Here is a 19,046-nt window from a genome sequence, read left to right on the forward strand (position 1 = left end):
GATACTGCAGAAGAACTGATGAAGGCACGGTTTGATCTTCGGCTGACCAATCAGCAGAAAGGGGCGTTTAATTCCCGCCCACATGTAGAAATCGAATAATCAAGCTGTTTATTCATTTTTCCACACATGAACGAAAAACGAAAATTTAAGCTGAATTTTCGTTTTTCGTTTTTCGTAAAAAAACAAAAAAACGAAAAAGGAGCCGTTTTCTCATTTTTCTACTTTCAATATTAAATCAAAAAACGAATGATCGAATGATACACGGATTAGATACAACGAGCTTGAACTGAAATTCTCAGTTCCACCTGGTTCCACGCACATGTCCGGGAAACTCATGAATATTCATGTTTGCTCCGCCCACTGAAACCGATAATCTCGGAAACCGGAAATCTCGTAACACCGGACCTGTGCTCTCAGGGTAACGTTAGTGAACTATACAAAACACAAATTACAAATCGTACTCAATTTAACATGGTGTGCATATAACAGATTAAAAAAACTAAATTACAGCATGCAAAACAGAAGCATTCAATACAGTTGTATCGTTATGTCTATTAACCCTGAAGCATTGTCACATTGTGCACTGTGTCGATTCTGTTGATGTGTATGTGCGAGCGACCAGTCGCGAGCGAGAATCATCACCTACACATCAAAGCAGCAGCATCAGTACATGAAGTGCGTGTGCCAACAAGCAGCATGTCAAAATCACCCCATTAGTTTGTCTTATATTAAGAAAGTAAAAAAATAAAAACAAATAAATAAATGCCGTAGAGCCGTCTTAGAAATCGACTCTCAGACGGGGAGCCGACTCATATCATTCACTTATATAGATCCGACTAGTTCGGGAACCACACATCACTGCGCCGGAGTGTTTCATTCAGGTCGTCCAGGTCACCTTCTCTCCAGAACGGGAAACTGCATTAGAAACTAGCGATCACGCTCTGTACACTTATGCTACATACTAATAAAGCACATTCGTGTTCCTGGAAAATGATGATGTATTCATGCATTCACTGCTGCTGTAACAATAATGTGCCTCACCTGTATCTGTTGTAAAGTTTGACAGCGACACGACAAGGCGAGCCTGAGTACCTGCAGCACCATGCTCTCGATCTCGCAGATAAACCTGTCTTCATGTGAATGTGTTATGAAGTTACTAGTCATGTAACCAGCATGCCGATTATCTCACCGCCCATGCTCTTCTGCTGCTGCTGCTGCTGCCTCTGGTTTTGTAGCCGCTTCCTCCTGATGAGTAATACCGCCACCTACTGTAGGTTGCAGATATAGCAGGAGAGATCATTCTACTGCACATGTCGGACAATCATCGTGCACTCTGCATGTTTTTTCCTTAAAGGAAAAGAAAGGATCTGTCCAAACTCTGGATTCAGCTCCTCCAATTCCTACAACCAGAATGGGCATCTATTTAATTTTTTTAAAAAAAGGTATGTGGAAAGAGTGGTGTGTCCAAATTCACAGTATGGGCTAAAAGTACTTGACTTACTACTTTCTGTGAGAATCCAGTGGACACTTTACATCCCATGAGGCCACTTGAGAGGATATGTATATCATAATCATAATGGACTGCTGTGTTTGCATGAACTCTGCAGTATTTTGCAAGAAAGTCACCAGTGGCTGTATTTCCACTGTAGTGTTTGCCTAAAGCAAAGTGTACCAGCGGCAGAACGCTTTCCTGACATACTGCACACAATTGGACAAAACTTTTTTTTTTTTCATGAATTAGTCCATTTTGTGGTATCGGCCTATTTGGCTTTTCATAAAACATGTTACTTTAAACTAGTGGAAAGAAATCATCCAAAATACACTTAAGTAAGTGTTTATTTTATTGCACTTTATCTAATTGTGTCTTAAGATTTCAATTACAATATTTATATTTAAAGGCAGTTTTCTCAAAATTAGTTTTTTTTTTCTACTCTACATCAGCAGCACTTACATATATTTTATACAAAAACAAACAAAAAAGTAATGCTTTATTTTATTCTGGAATTTTCAGATTTATGGAGTGATGAAAAGAAAAATCCAAAATGTTCTTTTTTTTTGTCTGTTTTGTCCTGATTTTGTATGGATGAACAACAGGATGCCAGTCTTATTTCAGCAGTCAAGGCCTGTTCACACTAACATAAATGTTCAGTGCAAAAATTCAGTGCAAATCGTTTCCATTGCACTGTGAAGAAGACTGTCCAACCAATAAGATTCACTCTTTTGGCCACATGCCCAGAGTCACTGCTGTTACAAAAAATGATAGGTGTGTCCCAATTCACTTTTATATATATATAAAATATGATAAGTCTGAAAATCACATAAAAAAAGAGTGCACTTCAAATGCCCAGATGATGCACTTTATTAACCAAAACAACAGTGTGGGATGTTGGACACTTCATGCATTCAGCGCTCGCAGCTTTAATTACATACTGGAGGGGGAGAGACTATCAGACTCTGATGATGGATAAAATAAGCTTATATAAATCAACACTAGATGGTTGAGTTTATAGTGCGCAGAATAAGTGCATAGTGCTTCATTTGGGACACAGCTCACATCTTGGTGGCGCTCACAAACAGACTATTTTGCTAAGTGGCAGTGAATAGCAGAGGAAGAAAACTGTGCATGGCTCCGGCCCTCCAGGAATTGAGTTTGACTCCCCTGCTTTAGTGCAATCAACCAATAAACCGGCATGATTCTACAGTGCTCATGACCAGTGACACACTCACATACTGAATGGCAGACTGTTGTTGGATGCATGTTTTCTTTTGTAAATTGTCTTTTGGCTTTCATTTTCATTCTTTCTTAATTTGAGTTATGTGGGAGAGGTTACTGAGGGAAGAACTTGTTTATGTATCTTTTTTTGTGAGGTTGTTAGCACCCAGAATATAGTAATTCTCTAAATTCTATATTCTCTATAGATTCTCTAAATTCTATATTCTCTATAGATTATCTAAATTATATGTTCTCTATAGATTCTCTAAATTCTATATTCTCTATAGATTCTCTAAATTCTATATTCTCTGTAGATTCTCTAAATTCTATATTCTCTACAGATTCTCTAAATTCTATATTCTCTTTAGATTCTCTAATTCCTATGTCCTCTATAGATTCTCTAATTCTCTAAATTCTATATTCTCTATAGATTCTCTAAATTCTATATTCTCTCTAGATTCTCTAAATTCCATATTCGCAATAGATTCTCCAATTCTCTAAATTCTATATTCTCTATAGATTTTCTAATTCTCTAAATTCTATGTTCTCTATAGATTCTCTAATTCTCTAAATTCTATATTCTCTATAGATTCTCTAAATTCTATATTCTCTATAGATTCTCTAATTCTCTATAGATTCTCTAATTCTCTAAATTCTATATTCTCGATTCTCTAATTCTCTATAGATTCTCTAATTCTCTAAATTCTATATTCTCTATAGATTATCTAAATTCTATGTTCTCAATAGATTCTCTAAATTCTATATTCTCTATAGATTCTCTAAATTCTATGTTCTCTATAGATTCTCTAAATTATATGTTCTCTATAGATTCTCTAAATTCTATGTTCTCTATATATTCCCTAAATTCTATATTCTCTATAGATTCTCTAAATTCTATATTCTCTATAGATTCTCTAAATTCTATATTCTCTATCGATTCTCTAATTCTATATTCTCTATAGATTCTCTAATTCTCTAAATTCTATGTTCTCTATAGATTCTCTAATTCTCTAAATGCTATATTCTCTATAGATTCTCTAATTCTCTGAATTCTATGTTCTCTATAGATTCTCTAATTCTCTAAATTGCTGTTATTCAAATATGTGCAAAGTCATATGTTCTTCAAATACATAGGCATATACGAAATGCAAAATTTTATAAACTTTATTGCCACAACATATAAATCCATGTCAACACATCAACAAAAAAACAACAGGATTATAGAGAATAATAATAATATAATTGCTTAACATTTTAATATGTTGGTCCTCAAGACTAGTAAAGTTTTAAAAGAGAAATGCAAAAACTTTAAGCATTATAGGTCAGTAGACATATTTGTAGGTTTACTCGTCTCCCCTCCTCTGATCCCAGCATCCTTAGCCATTGCATAGAAATGTCCCTGTTTGTTGTTAAGCAATACACTGGGTGAATCAAACTCCACGATTTTACCAGAATCCAGGACCATTACCCTACAAATACAAAAAGAGGAAAGAGGAAAGGTCAGTACAATTTCCAGCTGTATGCCTCCATTTGTTGTGACTGATAATAGAATAAAATGTGTCTCAGTTTAGTTTTTATAAGCATAGTCCTAATATAATTATGCATATGCATGACATTTACAGCTCCCTGAAAGAGGTTTATGGTAAAGCATTTTAAGTCAAGTGTTAAAAGGAACTGCCAATGATAATCTTATTAAATTTAAGGCAGTATTACTGCAATTTATCTCTGTAAAGCCGCTTTGAATCAAGCTCTATAAACATAAAAAGGATTCGTCTTGAAGGCTGCTCACCGTGAACTGTCCAAAATAGTGTTCAGCCTGTGTGCGATGGTAAGCACGGTACAGTGGGAAAACTCTGTGCGGATGGTGTTCTGGATGAGATCGTCTGTCTCCAGATCCACGGCTGCAGTGGCTTCATCCAGGATCAGTATACGGGATTTCCTGAGCAAGGCCCGGGCGAGACATAGCAGCTGCCTCTGACCAACACTGTCGGAGATCCATTAACATGTAAACATCAGAAACTAAACATGCATCTGGAAATTCTATATCCACGATTGAAAGATTAGCTGTCATTATTATAGTACTATGGCTGCTAAAACCTAAACAAACTGAAAACTATCGATATTATAATTAATCAGCGCAATTTTGATGCACCCCAAGATGCACTAATTTGTATCAAGTGCATTCAAAGCACATTTGATCAATGCCAATAAACATTGTAGTTCATGTTTTACAACTCACAAACCTTAAATTCTCTCCACCCTCCGAGACCACGTGTTGAAGTCCTGTTGGCAAACCCCTGACATAATCTTTGAGATGAGCCAGCTCCAGAACGGTCCATATCTCCTCGTCACTAGACTTCTCGAAAGGGTCCAGGTTCATCCGCAGAGTTCCAGAGAAGAGTACTGGGTCCTGTTAGAAAGCATTTGTTTATTAATTTTCAGCATTGCGGGACACTCTCAGATACTACATTCCATTAAACGGGTCCTATTATGCCCTCTTATGAAGTCTTGATTTGGTTTTTGGGGTATGCTAGAATAGGTTTTCACACTGTAAAAAATGACTGTGAATTTAACGTTGAAAGACTGTAAAAATGCTACAGTAAAAACCTGTTAAATGGTTAACGGAAAATTCCCCTACTATATACGGTGAAAAACTGTATTGGACATTACATGTAATTTTACGGTAGTATACCATTTTTGGAAGTGAAAAATTTGGTGGTTATCAGTGTATAACAAAGGTACAAAACAGATTTCAGTACTTCAATAGGTTGGTATATTTACATTATATCAGTTAATGAAATTACGGTATTTAACTGTAAATTTAAGTTAAAACTGTAAAACCTAAAATGTTGCTACCGTATTCATTCCAGTAAAATTCCGGCAACCACAGCTGCCGTTTTTTTACCGTAAATTTTATGGATTTTTTTTTTTACAGTGCATGCTTGATTGTTTCAAATACGCATTATGTTTCACATATTTTACATTATTGCAGCACCTCTCGGTCTAGTCTGTCTCACGTGCCCCTGTTTAGTTCATGTTTAGATGAAGCCCCTCCTTCCGAAATACAAAATGTGCTCTGATTGGTTAGCTGGCAAAGGGCGTTGTGATTGGCAAACCGCTTAGAGCTTGTTCTGGAAATGTAAGGCCCCTTACCATAACCGTGACAGAGTGACAATATACCACTAAAGCAGCTCTTCTTCTTTGTCTTCTCTAGCGCAGCTCAGCCAGGCCATTGCCCCCTTTTTGTGAACTATGTGTGCGAGAATTATTTCAATTAGTGACTTTGTGATGTCACAATATCTGGAAGAAGCGCGCTGTAGTCCGAACGAGCTATTTGTTGTCATTTTTGAGCTTTCTAACCTTGCAGAACTTTTAATGCTCAAACAGCAACATTACAGAGCAAGCCCGTTTAACCGGAAACTCAAAGCACAGAACCATGACTTATTACTCATTCATTATTGGACTGGAAGAAGCATCCCCTTTCTCACCCCAGCTCACACACAGACGCTTATTTCAACTAATTCCCAACAGTGTCCAATAAGCAGGCCCCTTTGTTGTAAATTTTTAAATTGTGTTAGCCAACTTTCTCCGATCACACTGTAGAAATCACGTAAGCAGAACGCTGCCTTGGTACAAATTATACCAAATGATACTGGGATGCAACAGCTCGTCACTTGGACAGTACCTTTAAAGGGACATCTCTGTACCTTATGTAACCCTAAAAAGATCATAATAGTACTTTAAGGGTAACGGCTAACTTGGATCACGTGTGCCTTAATAACCAATCACATTACAGCCTTGATGTCACTGAATTTCAGTCAGAGTTGTGCGACACTCAATCACCATTTACGGATACCATAGGAATGAATGAGAAGTGCTGTAAGCTGCATCCCACTTGTCACAAAAAGTCAGTGACTTCTCTTATAAAACGGCATTTTTTTTGGTGTAAACTCTAAAAATAGTTCAATCCAAAAGTATTGCTTAGTGTAAAACATGATAGAAATTAGCCGATAGGCTGTTGATTCATTAAATGATAAGCCGTTTCCTCACAAAAGCTGTTTATTCTGTGTAGTGAAGCCTCTCCTCCATTGACATCCATAAAAAAAAAAGGCCTCTGGTCTCCTTTCCCACATACTTAGGGTGACCATACGTGCCATTTTCCCAGGACGCATCCTGGCCAGGATTTGTACATACTGCCAAAGTGGAAGCGTTAGCATTAGCCGTTACGCTTTTTTGGCTAAAGGTTGCCTTCTAGTGGCTTTGGTTTAGCTCCAACCCTAATTAAACACACCTGAACCAGCTAATCATTATTAGAAAACAGTTTGATCAGGGTTGAAACTAAACTCTGCAGGACAGTGCAGTCTGAGCACCAGGACTGTCCAACCCTGGTTTAGGGGTAACAAACAAAGTAGTCCCCCAGTGACAAGCTGTTCCTGAAGTGAGTGCAGTTGAAGTGAACCCATATCAGAAAGTCAAATTGAAGGAATTACTACATTGAGGATTACTACAGATTGAGGGAATTAAGTCCACAAAGGAAGAAAACTTCTGGACCATGCATATACGGATTTTTTTGTAACAACTGCGATCATGTGAGTGTATGGTTTCGTTTTTGTAGTTTATTCTATGGTCTTTTAACATTGTAATTTAAATACAAGATTGCTCACCCTTACAAAAAAAATAAATGGTGTCATTTGTGGCTAACAAAAAGCAAATAATTGCCAGAGGTTTGCATCTCTTTAACAGTAGTGAAGAACCTCTCAGTAATCAGGGTCTTCAGAAACTTCTCAAACCCTTGGCAACAACTGTGCTACTTGGCAAACCTTTGATGTGAACGTATCTTGTGTACTTCACGCACCTGTGGAATGATGGTAAGTCTGCTCCTGAGATCATGAAGCCCCAGGGTGGAGATGTCAATACCATCAACGAGGATTTGACCTTCACTAGCTTCAATAATACGAAACAAACAGTTGGTCAGACTGGATTTTCCCGCACCCGTTCGACCAACAATGCCAATCTGGGGAAAATCAGGGGTGGGGGGGATTAAAAAAATTGTTTAAGTGGCATTTTCAATATTTCAAAGAAAAAATTATAATAATTCATGAATCAGGTATGTCTCCTCACCTTCTCAGTGCTTTGAATGTCACATGTGATTCCATGGAGAATGAGCTCCAATTCAGGCCGGTATCGAACTTTGTAGTTTTCAAAATTAATATTCCCATCGGTGGGCCAGTCATCTGGAGGACGATTAGTGGTGATCCATGGAGCCTGGAGACACAAATATTCTCACACTAAAATTGCAGAATTTTTGAAATCACTGGATTTCACATGGATCTGTTCAAATACGGTAAAACTGGTGCGGAGAGTTTGTGCAAACATTCCCTTACAGCAGGGGTGTTCCTGCAGGGCCACTGTCCTGCAGAGTTTAGCTTCAACCTTAATCAAACACACCTGAACCAGCTAATCAAGGTCTTACTGTGCATACTACAACCCCAATTCAAAAAAGTTGGGACATTTTGTTAATTGCAGTGAAATCAAGAATCTGCGATTTGTTAATTCCCTTTAACTTTTATTTAATTGACGAAAGTACAAAGAAAAGATTTCCAATGTTTTCACTGACCGGCTTAAATGTATTTTGTAAATATAATCAAATTTTGATGTGGCTGCAACACACTCCAAAGAAGTTTGGACGTTGGCAAAATAAAAGTGAAAAGGTTAAACGGTTAACTTTCACGATTAGTATCCTCATTTATAAAACGATTAAACATTGTAATTAAAAGGACAGTTAATGTGACAAAGTGTTAAACATGACTCTGTCACAACTTTTTTAGAGTGTGTTACAGCCATTAAAATCAAAATTTGTTTATATATACAAAATACTATTAAGCTGGTCAGTGAAGACATTGGAAATATTTTCTTTGTACTTTTATCACTTAAATAAAGGTTAAAGAGAATTAGCAAGTCAAAGATTCTTGATTTTTATTGCATTGTACAAAATGTCCCAACTTTTTTGGAAGTGGGGTTGTAGAAACTCGTGTGTGTCGAGGCACGCTGGAGCTAAAGTCTGCAGGACAGTGGCCCTCCAGGACCAGAATTGGACACCTCTACCTTAAAGTTATGAAATTCATTAAGTATGATGTACTAATTTTCAATAACGTAATGCTCTTTCAGGTGACATGTCATTTAATGATATATCAATAACAACAATAGGGGAAATATGATATGCTATTTTAGACTTCAAACAGTCACTCTTGTAAAGTTGCACATGCTACTCCTGAGGTTTTCAAATTTAAGCCATTAATTAGTGATAGGAAAAAAATCCATTTGAAGGTTTTGACTTATGTGGTAAGCGGTATTGTTTCTATCAAGCCCACTGCAGTTTTAGGCTAGTCTACAGTCAAAAATTTAAGACAGTCAATACAACTAGGAAAACAGTTATTAGTAGATTAATCCAAAACAATCACACCTCATTTTTGATCTCTGCATATTCCCTCACTCTTTCCACAGCAACGATGTTGGTCTCCAATTCTGACGTCATTCTCACAAGCCAGTTCAAAGTTTGAGTCACCTAATAAGAGCATGAGTAGTGGCACACAGTGTTACTTAACACACTTGAGGTCATTTGACTGACTATCACAAGTACCTCAGGATCAAAAACTCACATTTAAGGCGTAAGAGATGGACAGTCCAACCAGTCCACTATTCAAAGAGTCACGAGAGATCACAGCAAACAAAGCTGAGAAAAACACCACCAGATTCCCCAGGGACTCCAAACGCATGGCCAACCACCTGAAACCCAACAAGCAGCACTCAGGGCTTATAAAGCAAAACAGATTTATCTGGTAACACTTTAGTATAGGAACCAGTTCTCACTATTAACTAGTTGCTTATTAGCATGCCTATTATTAACATATTGGCTGTTTATTAGTACTTATAAAGGATTTATTCCACATGACCATATTCTACATCCCTAATCCTACCCAATACCTAAACTTAACAAATTCCTTACTAACTATTAATAAGCAGCAAATTAGGAGTTTATTGAGGCAAAAGTTGTAGTTAATGGTTTGTTAATAGCGAGAACTGGACATTAAAATAAAATGTGACCATTTATCTCTTGGCAAAAAACGTGATATAGAGTACCAACTCTGACCTATTAGAAACAATCCAAGGATAGACACTTTTGAGATTCTGATCAATAGTGTCCTCATTTTGCTTTAGGAAACGCTGCTGGTGCCCATATGCCCTTATCACAGAGAGGCCTGATACTGTTTCTCCAAAGTGGGAGTATATGGGAGATCGAGATACAGAGTCCAGGCGTCTGAGTTGCCGGGATGTAGCAACATAGAACCTCTAAAATACAGGAAGCAAGTTTATACAAAATTACTGGACTATAGCAGGGTAGATTTGAATTCTTTCACCTAAATGGATGATTCTAAGTTAGTACTGTATGTAAGAGAAACTAATGTCCATACAGAGTACTTTTTTTTTATCATTACTCTGTGTTACCTGGACAAAGTAGTAGATAACAGCCATTGGTACAACAACTGCGGTGAAGATTGGAGTAGCCAGACAGATAACAAACAATGTCCCCAGAACTCCCAGAAGACAGAGAATCCAGGATCTGAAGGACATCGGGATCATTTCATCCACTGTAAATATATCCTAAATATAAGCCAAATCGAGAAAAAAAAATAATAATTAGAGAATAACAATCATCAGGTAGAGTATAACAATCATCCCAAAAAAAAAAAATATATATATATATATATATAATCTTATCTATTTGTGGTCCATATTTCATACTGCACAATATACTAATTATAGGCTACAACTTTACAATTACAATTAGTAGATCTTTGTTTTAGCTTAAGAGCAAAAATGAACAAAATCAAGTTCAGTGTTAAATCAGGCCTATCTATACCTTGGCAAAACGATTGACTATTCGTCCTGAAGGTGTGGTATCAAAGAACACCATGGGTACTTTCAGAATATTAGACAGCAGACTTGTGTGTAGAGACCTGGATGCAGAAATGGATCCATCAGCTAGGAGTATAGTGCCCAAAAACACCAAAAAACCTGACAGAGAAAGACATACCATTACTTAGTCACTAACGAACATTCATGTGCTGTGTCTACCATTTTTTTTCTCTGTGAAACAAAAGGCTCTCATTCACTATTTTTAGACAAAGAGCTAAAGCACTGAGTGAGAGCTTTGATCTCTCCTGCTGAGGACACTGAAATCACACTTTCTTCATCTCACTCTCCGAATTCCACAAGGCCTATTTTCCAAATTATCCAAATTACTGACTACACCTTGTAGAAGAGTCTGGAATGCTAATTAATGCAAGAGGATGTGGCTAACATGGCACCCTAATGCAATGTGTGTATGAAACACTTTGCGGATGGACTAGCCAAGATTACACTTTCCCAGATGCTCTATTCAAGTCTTTGTTGAATCCTCATCAAGACTGGCCTCGCAAAGTTCTCTGAATACCACAATGTCATACTGCATATGCATTCACTCACAAGCTATTGTATATTTGTCTGTTCTCTTTCAAACCACCAACCGTATTCAATTCCAAATGACATATTTTGGTATTTCAGCAGTTTTTGAAGCTCTTTGCATGCTTAATTTCATGAAATTTGGCACATACTGTACATGAGAGTTGTTGGCCGTTAGACAGAGGGAGAAGCTAATGCGAGTGAAAGGGGGGTTCTGTAGCGCCGCATTTTGACCTAGTCACCACACTCGGCACATATATTGTACTCTTCAAGCCGGACAACTTAAAATTATTTACTCAACTCCGTGTCCAACAGAAATTCAGGTATTCTGGATTTAATGTGTTTCAAGGGATTCATGCAATTCGCACCAACCTGATTTTTTAATATCTTAAGCAGTGTTGCCATGGTGATGGAATCATTTAATAGCAAAAGAAGGAAACAGGAAGAGTTTCGTTTCTAACTCACATCTGTGTGCATTGTTTAGTTTAGAGCTGTATGTTTAGTCACAGTGGTTATTGTGGTTCATGGTCACAGTATCCCAAGCTTATAGCACTTTGAAACAGTCCTCCTAAATTGACCCAAATCACATTGCTTTTTTTAGACCCACTCGTCGACACGTCATTACTGCTTGCAACTATTAATACTTAAAAAAAATAAAAAATTTAAACAACAAAATATCAGGATGTCCTCTATTTCATTCTTTTCATAAAAGTATTTATTAAACCTCTTTCTGCTCATACCTTGTGCCACTCCCAGGGCTCCAAAGACACCTATCCTCGTGTCTCTAATGTGATTTGGGTAGGTTGTGTTGAAATATTTTACAGAATCATCAGTCCAGTCACTGAGCCACAGGTTTTGACCAATGATGGCCACATTCTGGATGAAGTAGAACAGGAAACTCCAGGTGACTAAACACCAGCCCATAGACCTCAGATACTGAAGATACACTGAGAATTTCACCTGGAATATGGATCAAAAAATCAGTTGCAAAGTTAGTGAGGAAAAATGGATAAGAAAACATGGAATATCAAAACTGCATTTAGTTACTATTATGTACCCTTCCTGTCTCCATTGCTTCTTTCTCAATCAGTCGCTGTCCCTTTTTATCATCTGAGTCTTTTTTGGATCGAACGGAGCTGCTTTTCCTCAAGCTCACACTAAAGACAAAAAATATATAAATAAAACAGTCTTGGTGCATACAAAAATGCACTCCTGCAATGAAGTCTGTTGTTGCTCAGAAAGTGATTTTCATTCAGAATCTGCATTTCAGTAGCATGTGTGAAGATCAGGGCCAGATTTACGCATAGGCATTCTAGGCACGTGCCTATGCTCGCTCGTCCAGGGGGGGCCCAAACACAATTGCTTTCTCTGGTTCTCTCTCACAGACGCACACACATGCACTCGCGCACACACGCGGACAGAAACTTGTTGTCAACGCCCTGCCGAAGTTATCAATGAAATAGTTTCGAATCTGAAAAGCTACATGCCATTTCTCAGTAGTGAGGTTCTTGAAGCAGTTTAACTTAAAGATTCGCTATTAGTAGACGCTGCTGCTGAACACTGAGAAATGCACAGACGCAGGTATTCACACGTGCTTAATATCTCTCTCTCTTTTCTCTCTCTCTCTCTCTCTCTATATATATAATAACTGCATTAGGGGCCGTTCACATGTCGCGTCTTTTGAGCGCTCAAGTTCTTATTTCAAGTGTAGAAGCGTGGCAGGTGCGCTCATAATGGAAGCAACGTGCACGCGGTGCGACGCGCTAATTTTTTCCAGGCTTGTCCGCGCCACAGAGATAAAAACATTTCAACTTTTCAGAATGCCGCAAGCGCACCGCAGGTCATGTGACAAGAACCAACCAATCAGCTTCATCCTTTACCGTAACAACATTGAAAGCTCAGCCAAGATGAAGGAACAGCTGATCATATCTTTACAGGGATGGCCATTTTTAGATAAATTTAATAGCAGAGCTACTGCAAGCGATTTTTAGTGCTGGAAATCCATTTATCCTTTGCTGAAACATTCGCGTCTTCATGGAGAGCGCAGGTCATGGTTGCTTAGCAACGGCAGACGCCTCCGGAGCGCAAGCACCTGAACGCTTTGGAAAAAAAGGTCTCAAAGTTTTCAGGACGGAAACATATCAAATGTCTTGAAACAAATCATCTGAACAATGTCTTGATGTGTGGTTGTGACTCCTGGCCGTTAAAATTATTAGAGAAATAACTCCCGAAGTGGTACGCCGCGCCTATTAATGGAATGGTCTTTCTGAGTTCTCAAACAAATGCAGAGATACATTCAATTTTTATTGACTGAACGCAAGTGCTTATTGCGATAGAAAACACTGTAACGGTTTCCACTGATTAAGAAATATTTTTGTTTGCTTGGGTGGTAACATTAGGTCTATTATATTAATAGGGAAGGGGGGCCCAAAAACTTGTTTTGCCTATGTCACAAAAAGAGGTAAATCCGGCCCTGGTGAAGATCATGAGAATACTTGCTCAACTGGGGCAACGTTCAGTTATATCTGTGAGAAATGTGGAATACTAGTCTATGGTGTGTTGATTTTACCTTCCATTCTGTTTGCTGTGCCGCTGGCTGTGGCGCAAGCTGTTTTCTCTCTTTAGTGTGCTTGAGACAATGTCCTCAGGAGAGCCATCAGCCTGTGGCTCCAAACCCTCGGGAAGCATGTCAATCTGCTCGAAGTCTGACTCCTGAGCTGATGCTTTTTGAACAATGAGAACAACAAATAAAGTGAATGTGTGTAGAGACTTGCCCGCATGTTTTGATGTTAGCAGACATGCCAACATACTTCAAAACTGTGCATTTCAAGTATAGGCCTTTTTATTTCTATGTAATGTTTTAGAGATCACAGGTCATAGTATAGATAGTAGAATGGTCTACTATTTCCAGTGAAGCTTCATAGTGTTGATCCCTGCATGCTTTTTCTATTAATACTGCCCAAAACCAATCATCTACAGTAGAGAATTTTATGACCATTTTGTGTTCAGTTTTGTGAATGCTTACCGTGACTGCTATTGTGTGAATTTAAGAGCTGTCTTCATCAAAAATAAGCTCTTATTTATTTTTACAATAGCATTGCACGATTATTTTCACTATTTAGCAGCTTTATGACTTGAATTGCAGCCTTCAAATTCCATTGACTGGACATGATTTGGAAAGGCACACACCTCTCTAACAGCTCGAACAGCTGAAACCACATCTCAGAGCAAACGCCAAGCCACGAGGTCAAAGGAGCTTTTGAGAAATCACGATGAATAATAACACCCCAGGTTTCATGTTCATTGACTCAATAACGTCTCGGTTACGTATGGTAACCCTCATTCCCTGAAGGAGGGAACGGAGACGTCACGTCGGATGACCGACGAATTGGGATCTCGCTTAGCGAGACCAATCTACTTCGAGTGTAAACTAAACGAGCCAATGCACATTGGCATGCGATTATTGCATCCACATCACACACAGGGGGTAGTGCAGCCTGATGTGTGCAACCCACTCGACATGGGAAACCACCGCCGCTGAAGCGCCGTACCACCAGCACGAGAGCTCACGAAGAGCGTGCTTGACTGTAGCTTTCTCTTAGCAGAAGGTCAGGAGCAGAACGATAGAACCACTCGGCTCCGAAGCGAAAAGCTGAATATGCGCTGCATCTGCTGCCTACTTATACTCACGCTGTGATCAGCGGCAGCTGGATGCAATAATCGCATGCCAATGTGCATTGGCTTGTTTAGTTTACACTCGAAGTAGATTGGTCTCTCTAAGCGAGATCCCAATTCGTCGGTCATCCGACGTGACGTCGAGAGTGACCGACTGAAAGGGAACTCAACAGTTTTGGCCATTCATCACAGAAAGGCAAGAAATAAAGCAACCAAGAGAAAAAGAAACCCACACTAGCAGCTGAAGCATGTAGACCTCGCAAGCATTGCAATAAAGCTTTCAGAATGGGTTCAGATGGCCATTTTATGACAATATTTGAAGCTCATAAGAAAATGCACATGTTGGATGGGAGACAAACCTTTATTGGCATTAGCGTTGCTGCTCTCGTCTTTGCCGTACGTTTCCAGGAATTCAGAGAAAGCTCCTTTACTGGCTCGAAGGCCGTCGTATGATCCTACCTCAGACACCACCCCATTCACCAAGACAACAATCTCATCTACATACGGCAGGAAGCTGATCCCATGAGTTACCAGGATACGAGTCTACAGAGAAAGAGATGAGGACAAAACAGAGCAATGCATTTGGTTTGCAGTGCAGCAATTTAGGTAAGACAGAAAATATGCTTTATTTAGTGATTGAGCATTGTATTTTCATTAGAGATCAGTCTACATTTGAGATAAGTTGGGAAGCCAGCCTGAAGAAAATCTGGCAGTCAGTTGCCATAGAAACAAAATAAATAATCTTTTTAGTGTAGACAGAATATTGACATTAGTCTCCTACCTTGTCTTTGAGCAGTCCTTTGGGTCCGATCACCCTCTCAAACAGATGTTTCCCCACATGTGAGTCTACCGCAGACAGTGGGTCATCCAGAAGGTACACGTCTGCGGAGCTGTAGACCGCCCTGGCCAGACTCACCCGCTGTTTCTGTCCTCCACTCAGATTGATGCCCTGCGGTACAGAATATGACACATGAAAGAGTTTCCCAACACATTAGCACTACACATTTCTGAACTCTTCCTAATCAAATAGTTGAGCTCATTAGACACTCAAAGTCCTGAAACAGATGAGTCAGACATCCAAAAAATGTGAGACACCAAAAAATGTGTACTGCTGGAGTTCCTCCAGGAACATAGTTAAGAAACATTAATCTAGACATCAGGGTGGCTGATAGCTGATATAATGCCAATATATAAGCTATATAATACTATTTAACAATCAACAATGAAATATATGCAACATTTCTGAAATCTAGACAAAGCTAGTACATTATCCATTGACAAGCCTGTACGGTTTGGAACTGACACACTTGTGATGATTGGTTAAGCATGTGCCGATAACTTCAAAATGAAAATAAAGAATATCCGGCAAATACTCCGCTTGGTTGATATGTAGGACTTATACATTTTTGTTTTCACCGGTGCTTGTTGATGTTTATAACCACATAATAACTGTGTGAATACTGCGTGAAGGTGGACTGCCAGAAATGAATTTTAACTGATTAGGTGTTTTAATGGTAAATGAATGCATGTTTTATTTAGTATGTGTTTATGAATATAATAAAAATCATAAACATTTAAAAGTTAAGGTAACACTTTAGAATAGGGAACATTTATTCACTATAAACAATGACTTTTCCCTCAATAAACTCCTAATTACTGCTTATTAATAGTTAGTAAGGTAGTTGTTAAGATTAGATATTGGGTAGGATTAGGGATGTAGAATAAGGCATTAATATGTGCTTAATTACTACTAATAAATGGCTAATATTTTAGTAATATGCATGCTAATAAGCAACTAGTTAAGAGACCCTAAAATAAAGTGATACCAAAGTTAAAAGTTTTAAAAGAGGATTTTAAAAGCATTTCATTTTTATGAGGATATGAGAGTCTAAACCTAATTGTGCAGAGGTTCTTAACCTACGATGTAATGCAGTTAGTCCTGTCTCAGTAGAAGGGATGGGATCAGGACTCTTTGGTGGCAAATTTATAGATGAAAATGATTCCATATGTTCACTGAACTACTATTTCACAAACTGCGCCTGGTGAATCATAATCCATGATAATGGAATATGTACATGGATACGTCTTCCGACATGGTTGTTTGCATCAATTAGGGTTAAAAGTTAAAAACTGCTGCAAAACATACAGCATGCCACAAACACATCAATCACTGCAATAATGATCCAATCCTAAACTCTTCTGTATTTGAACCCAAATGGCCATTTTTGGACATGCAGTATATAGTTCATTTTTTTCGCACGCCTCTGGCAAGATGCCCATGTCTCCCATGCCTAAATCTGCTTCTGAATATGCAAACTGTGACTTTATGGTCACGTTCTCAGGTTTTCTTATATGTGACCATGGAGCACAAAAGCAGTCTTAAGTCGCTGGGGTATATTTGTAGCAATAGCCAAAAATACATTGTATGGGTCAAAATTATAAAAAAAAATTATGCCAAAAATCATTAGGATATTAAGTAAAGATTATGTTCCATGAAGATATTTTGTAACTTTCCTACCGTAAATATATCAAAACTAAATTTTTGATTAGTAATATGCATTGAACTTCATTTGGACAACTTTAAAGATGATTTTCTCAATATTTAATTTTTAACCAATTGACCCTTATGACTGGTTTTGTGCTCCAGGGTCAAGGACAGTTGGGATCCACTGCTCTGTAGACAAATCGACATAAAAGGGAAACTATTTTATGATCAACATGCCACACACTTTACCTTCTCACCGATCTCAGTTTGATCTCTTCCTGGCAGAAGATCCAGGTCTGGCCCGAGTGCGCACCCCTCCACCACAGACCGGTAACGCTCCTCATTCACATCAGAGCCGAACAAGACGTTGTCCTTCAGAGTGGCGTTCTGAATCCAGGCCTGCTGCGGCACAAATGCTACAGACCCCTGAGAGACCACGAGATGCATGAGCAAACACACGTAACTAACGCTCCAGCCAGCAAATAAGAGTGACATAATAATATCGGTTTGATTACTTTGATATTAATGCGACCCTTGAGGCTGTGCAGTTCTCCCAGCAGAGCGGATATCAGTGACGTCTTTCCAGACCCTACAGCCCCGACCACTGCCACCAGACGACCCGGTTTAATGTCCAGAGAGACACTGAACAATATAATCACTGGTTAAAAACCGCTAGACGGAACACACACACACTCACGCACGCAAACACACAGCTGATGACAGCAGTAATGCTAAAGAACAGTTTTAGTTGCATCTGCTGTTTACTGTAACAGTGTAGAAATATGAAAGTGTAATGTTGTAGTGAAACATGGCAACGCTCACTTTTTCAGAACGGGTTCTGTGTCTCTTTCCCAGGCATATGTGCCTTCAGTCATGCTCACGGCGGCACCTAATTCAGGAAGTGATGATAACATCTGATCACTCTCTCAGGTTTCACACTACACTACTGCTGTTGCTCTGAAGTATGTTCTTTGCGGTATGTTAAGTAACTATTCAAAAGCACATTGTTACCACAAAAAGTAATGAGTCAGAATGTGATTGATCAGATTCTAAAATAATTTGAAATCAGCCTGTCTAAAAATCTCATAGAAGTTCTTCAAAAGTTAGACGCTTGTTTTGAAGTTCGTCTATGGATCTTATAGGAAATTCTATAACAATGAGTTCTTACTGTGGCTGTCGTCACGCGCTATCGCCATTGTGTCCAGATCATCACCACTCAGAAATTTCTCGAGTCTTTTCTTAGACACAGCGGTCTGAACAAAGTTCAGAGAGTACAGATTTCTAATTAGTTCAATGATATTTTAAAGGGGTCATATGATGCGATTTCAATTTTTCCTTTCTCTTTGGAGTGTTACAAGCTCTTGGTGCATAAAGAAGATCTGTAAAGTTGCAAAGACTAAAGTCTCGAATCCAAAGAGATATTCTTTATTAAAGTTCAGAGTCAGCCACGCCCCCCTAAAACGGCTCGTTCTAACACACCCCTACATGTCTACCTCACTATGTGGGAAGATTTGCATAACACCGCCCAAATGTTCACGCAAAAAAAGAAGCCTTTGTTTGTTCTTCCAAAAATGGACACGACTAGAAATCGTTGTTGTATTTACAACACTGTTCCAGAACACTTCAACCCAAATATTCAGATGTGTGCAGCACATTTTATGGAGGACTGTT

General features: G+C 38.6%; 2 protein-coding genes across 3 annotated transcripts in view; both read right to left on the reverse strand.

Moving 5' to 3' along the window:
• The window catches only part of LOC107758569 (cytochrome c oxidase assembly protein COX15 homolog), a 16,341-nt gene extending 15,237 nt beyond the window's left edge, over positions 1-1,104 (reverse strand). Inside the window, 1 exon segment of the mRNA XM_016576339.1 lies at positions 1,042-1,104. Within this exon segment, the coding sequence (XP_016431825.1) occupies positions 1,042-1,104 (63 nt within the window).
• A 2,759-nt stretch (positions 1,105-3,863) lies between these two features.
• The window catches only part of abcc2 (ATP binding cassette subfamily C member 2), a 26,474-nt gene continuing 11,291 nt past the window's right edge, over positions 3,864-19,046 (reverse strand). For both annotated transcript variants that reach the window (XM_016576344.1, XM_016576343.1), the window contains 19 exons: positions 18,544-18,628; positions 18,198-18,264; positions 17,891-18,017; positions 17,625-17,801; positions 15,672-15,839; positions 15,250-15,433; positions 13,785-13,938; positions 12,273-12,372; positions 11,956-12,175; positions 10,635-10,789; positions 10,220-10,375; positions 9,864-10,063; positions 9,373-9,499; positions 9,177-9,278; positions 7,835-7,978; positions 7,569-7,727; positions 4,957-5,123; positions 4,503-4,697; positions 3,864-4,182 (listed from right to left, as the gene is read on the reverse strand). In XM_016576344.1, the coding sequence (XP_016431830.1) occupies positions 4,029-4,182; positions 4,503-4,697; positions 4,957-5,123; positions 7,569-7,727; positions 7,835-7,978; positions 9,177-9,278; positions 9,373-9,499; positions 9,864-10,063; positions 10,220-10,375; positions 10,635-10,789; positions 11,956-12,175; positions 12,273-12,372; positions 13,785-13,938; positions 15,250-15,433; positions 15,672-15,839; positions 17,625-17,801; positions 17,891-18,017; positions 18,198-18,264; positions 18,544-18,628 (2,841 nt within the window). In that variant the 3' untranslated portion in view covers positions 3,864-4,028. The remainder of the gene's footprint in view (positions 4,183-4,502; positions 4,698-4,956; positions 5,124-7,568; positions 7,728-7,834; positions 7,979-9,176; positions 9,279-9,372; positions 9,500-9,863; positions 10,064-10,219; positions 10,376-10,634; positions 10,790-11,955; positions 12,176-12,272; positions 12,373-13,784; positions 13,939-15,249; positions 15,434-15,671; positions 15,840-17,624; positions 17,802-17,890; positions 18,018-18,197; positions 18,265-18,543; positions 18,629-19,046) is intronic.

The sequence above is a fragment of the Sinocyclocheilus rhinocerous genome, unplaced genomic scaffold, assembly GCF_001515625.1.
Source record: "Sinocyclocheilus rhinocerous isolate Xijiao unplaced genomic scaffold, SAMN03320098_v1.1 scaffold1646, whole genome shotgun sequence".
In the NCBI taxonomy this organism is placed as follows: domain Eukaryota; kingdom Metazoa; phylum Chordata; class Actinopteri; order Cypriniformes; family Cyprinidae; genus Sinocyclocheilus; species Sinocyclocheilus rhinocerous.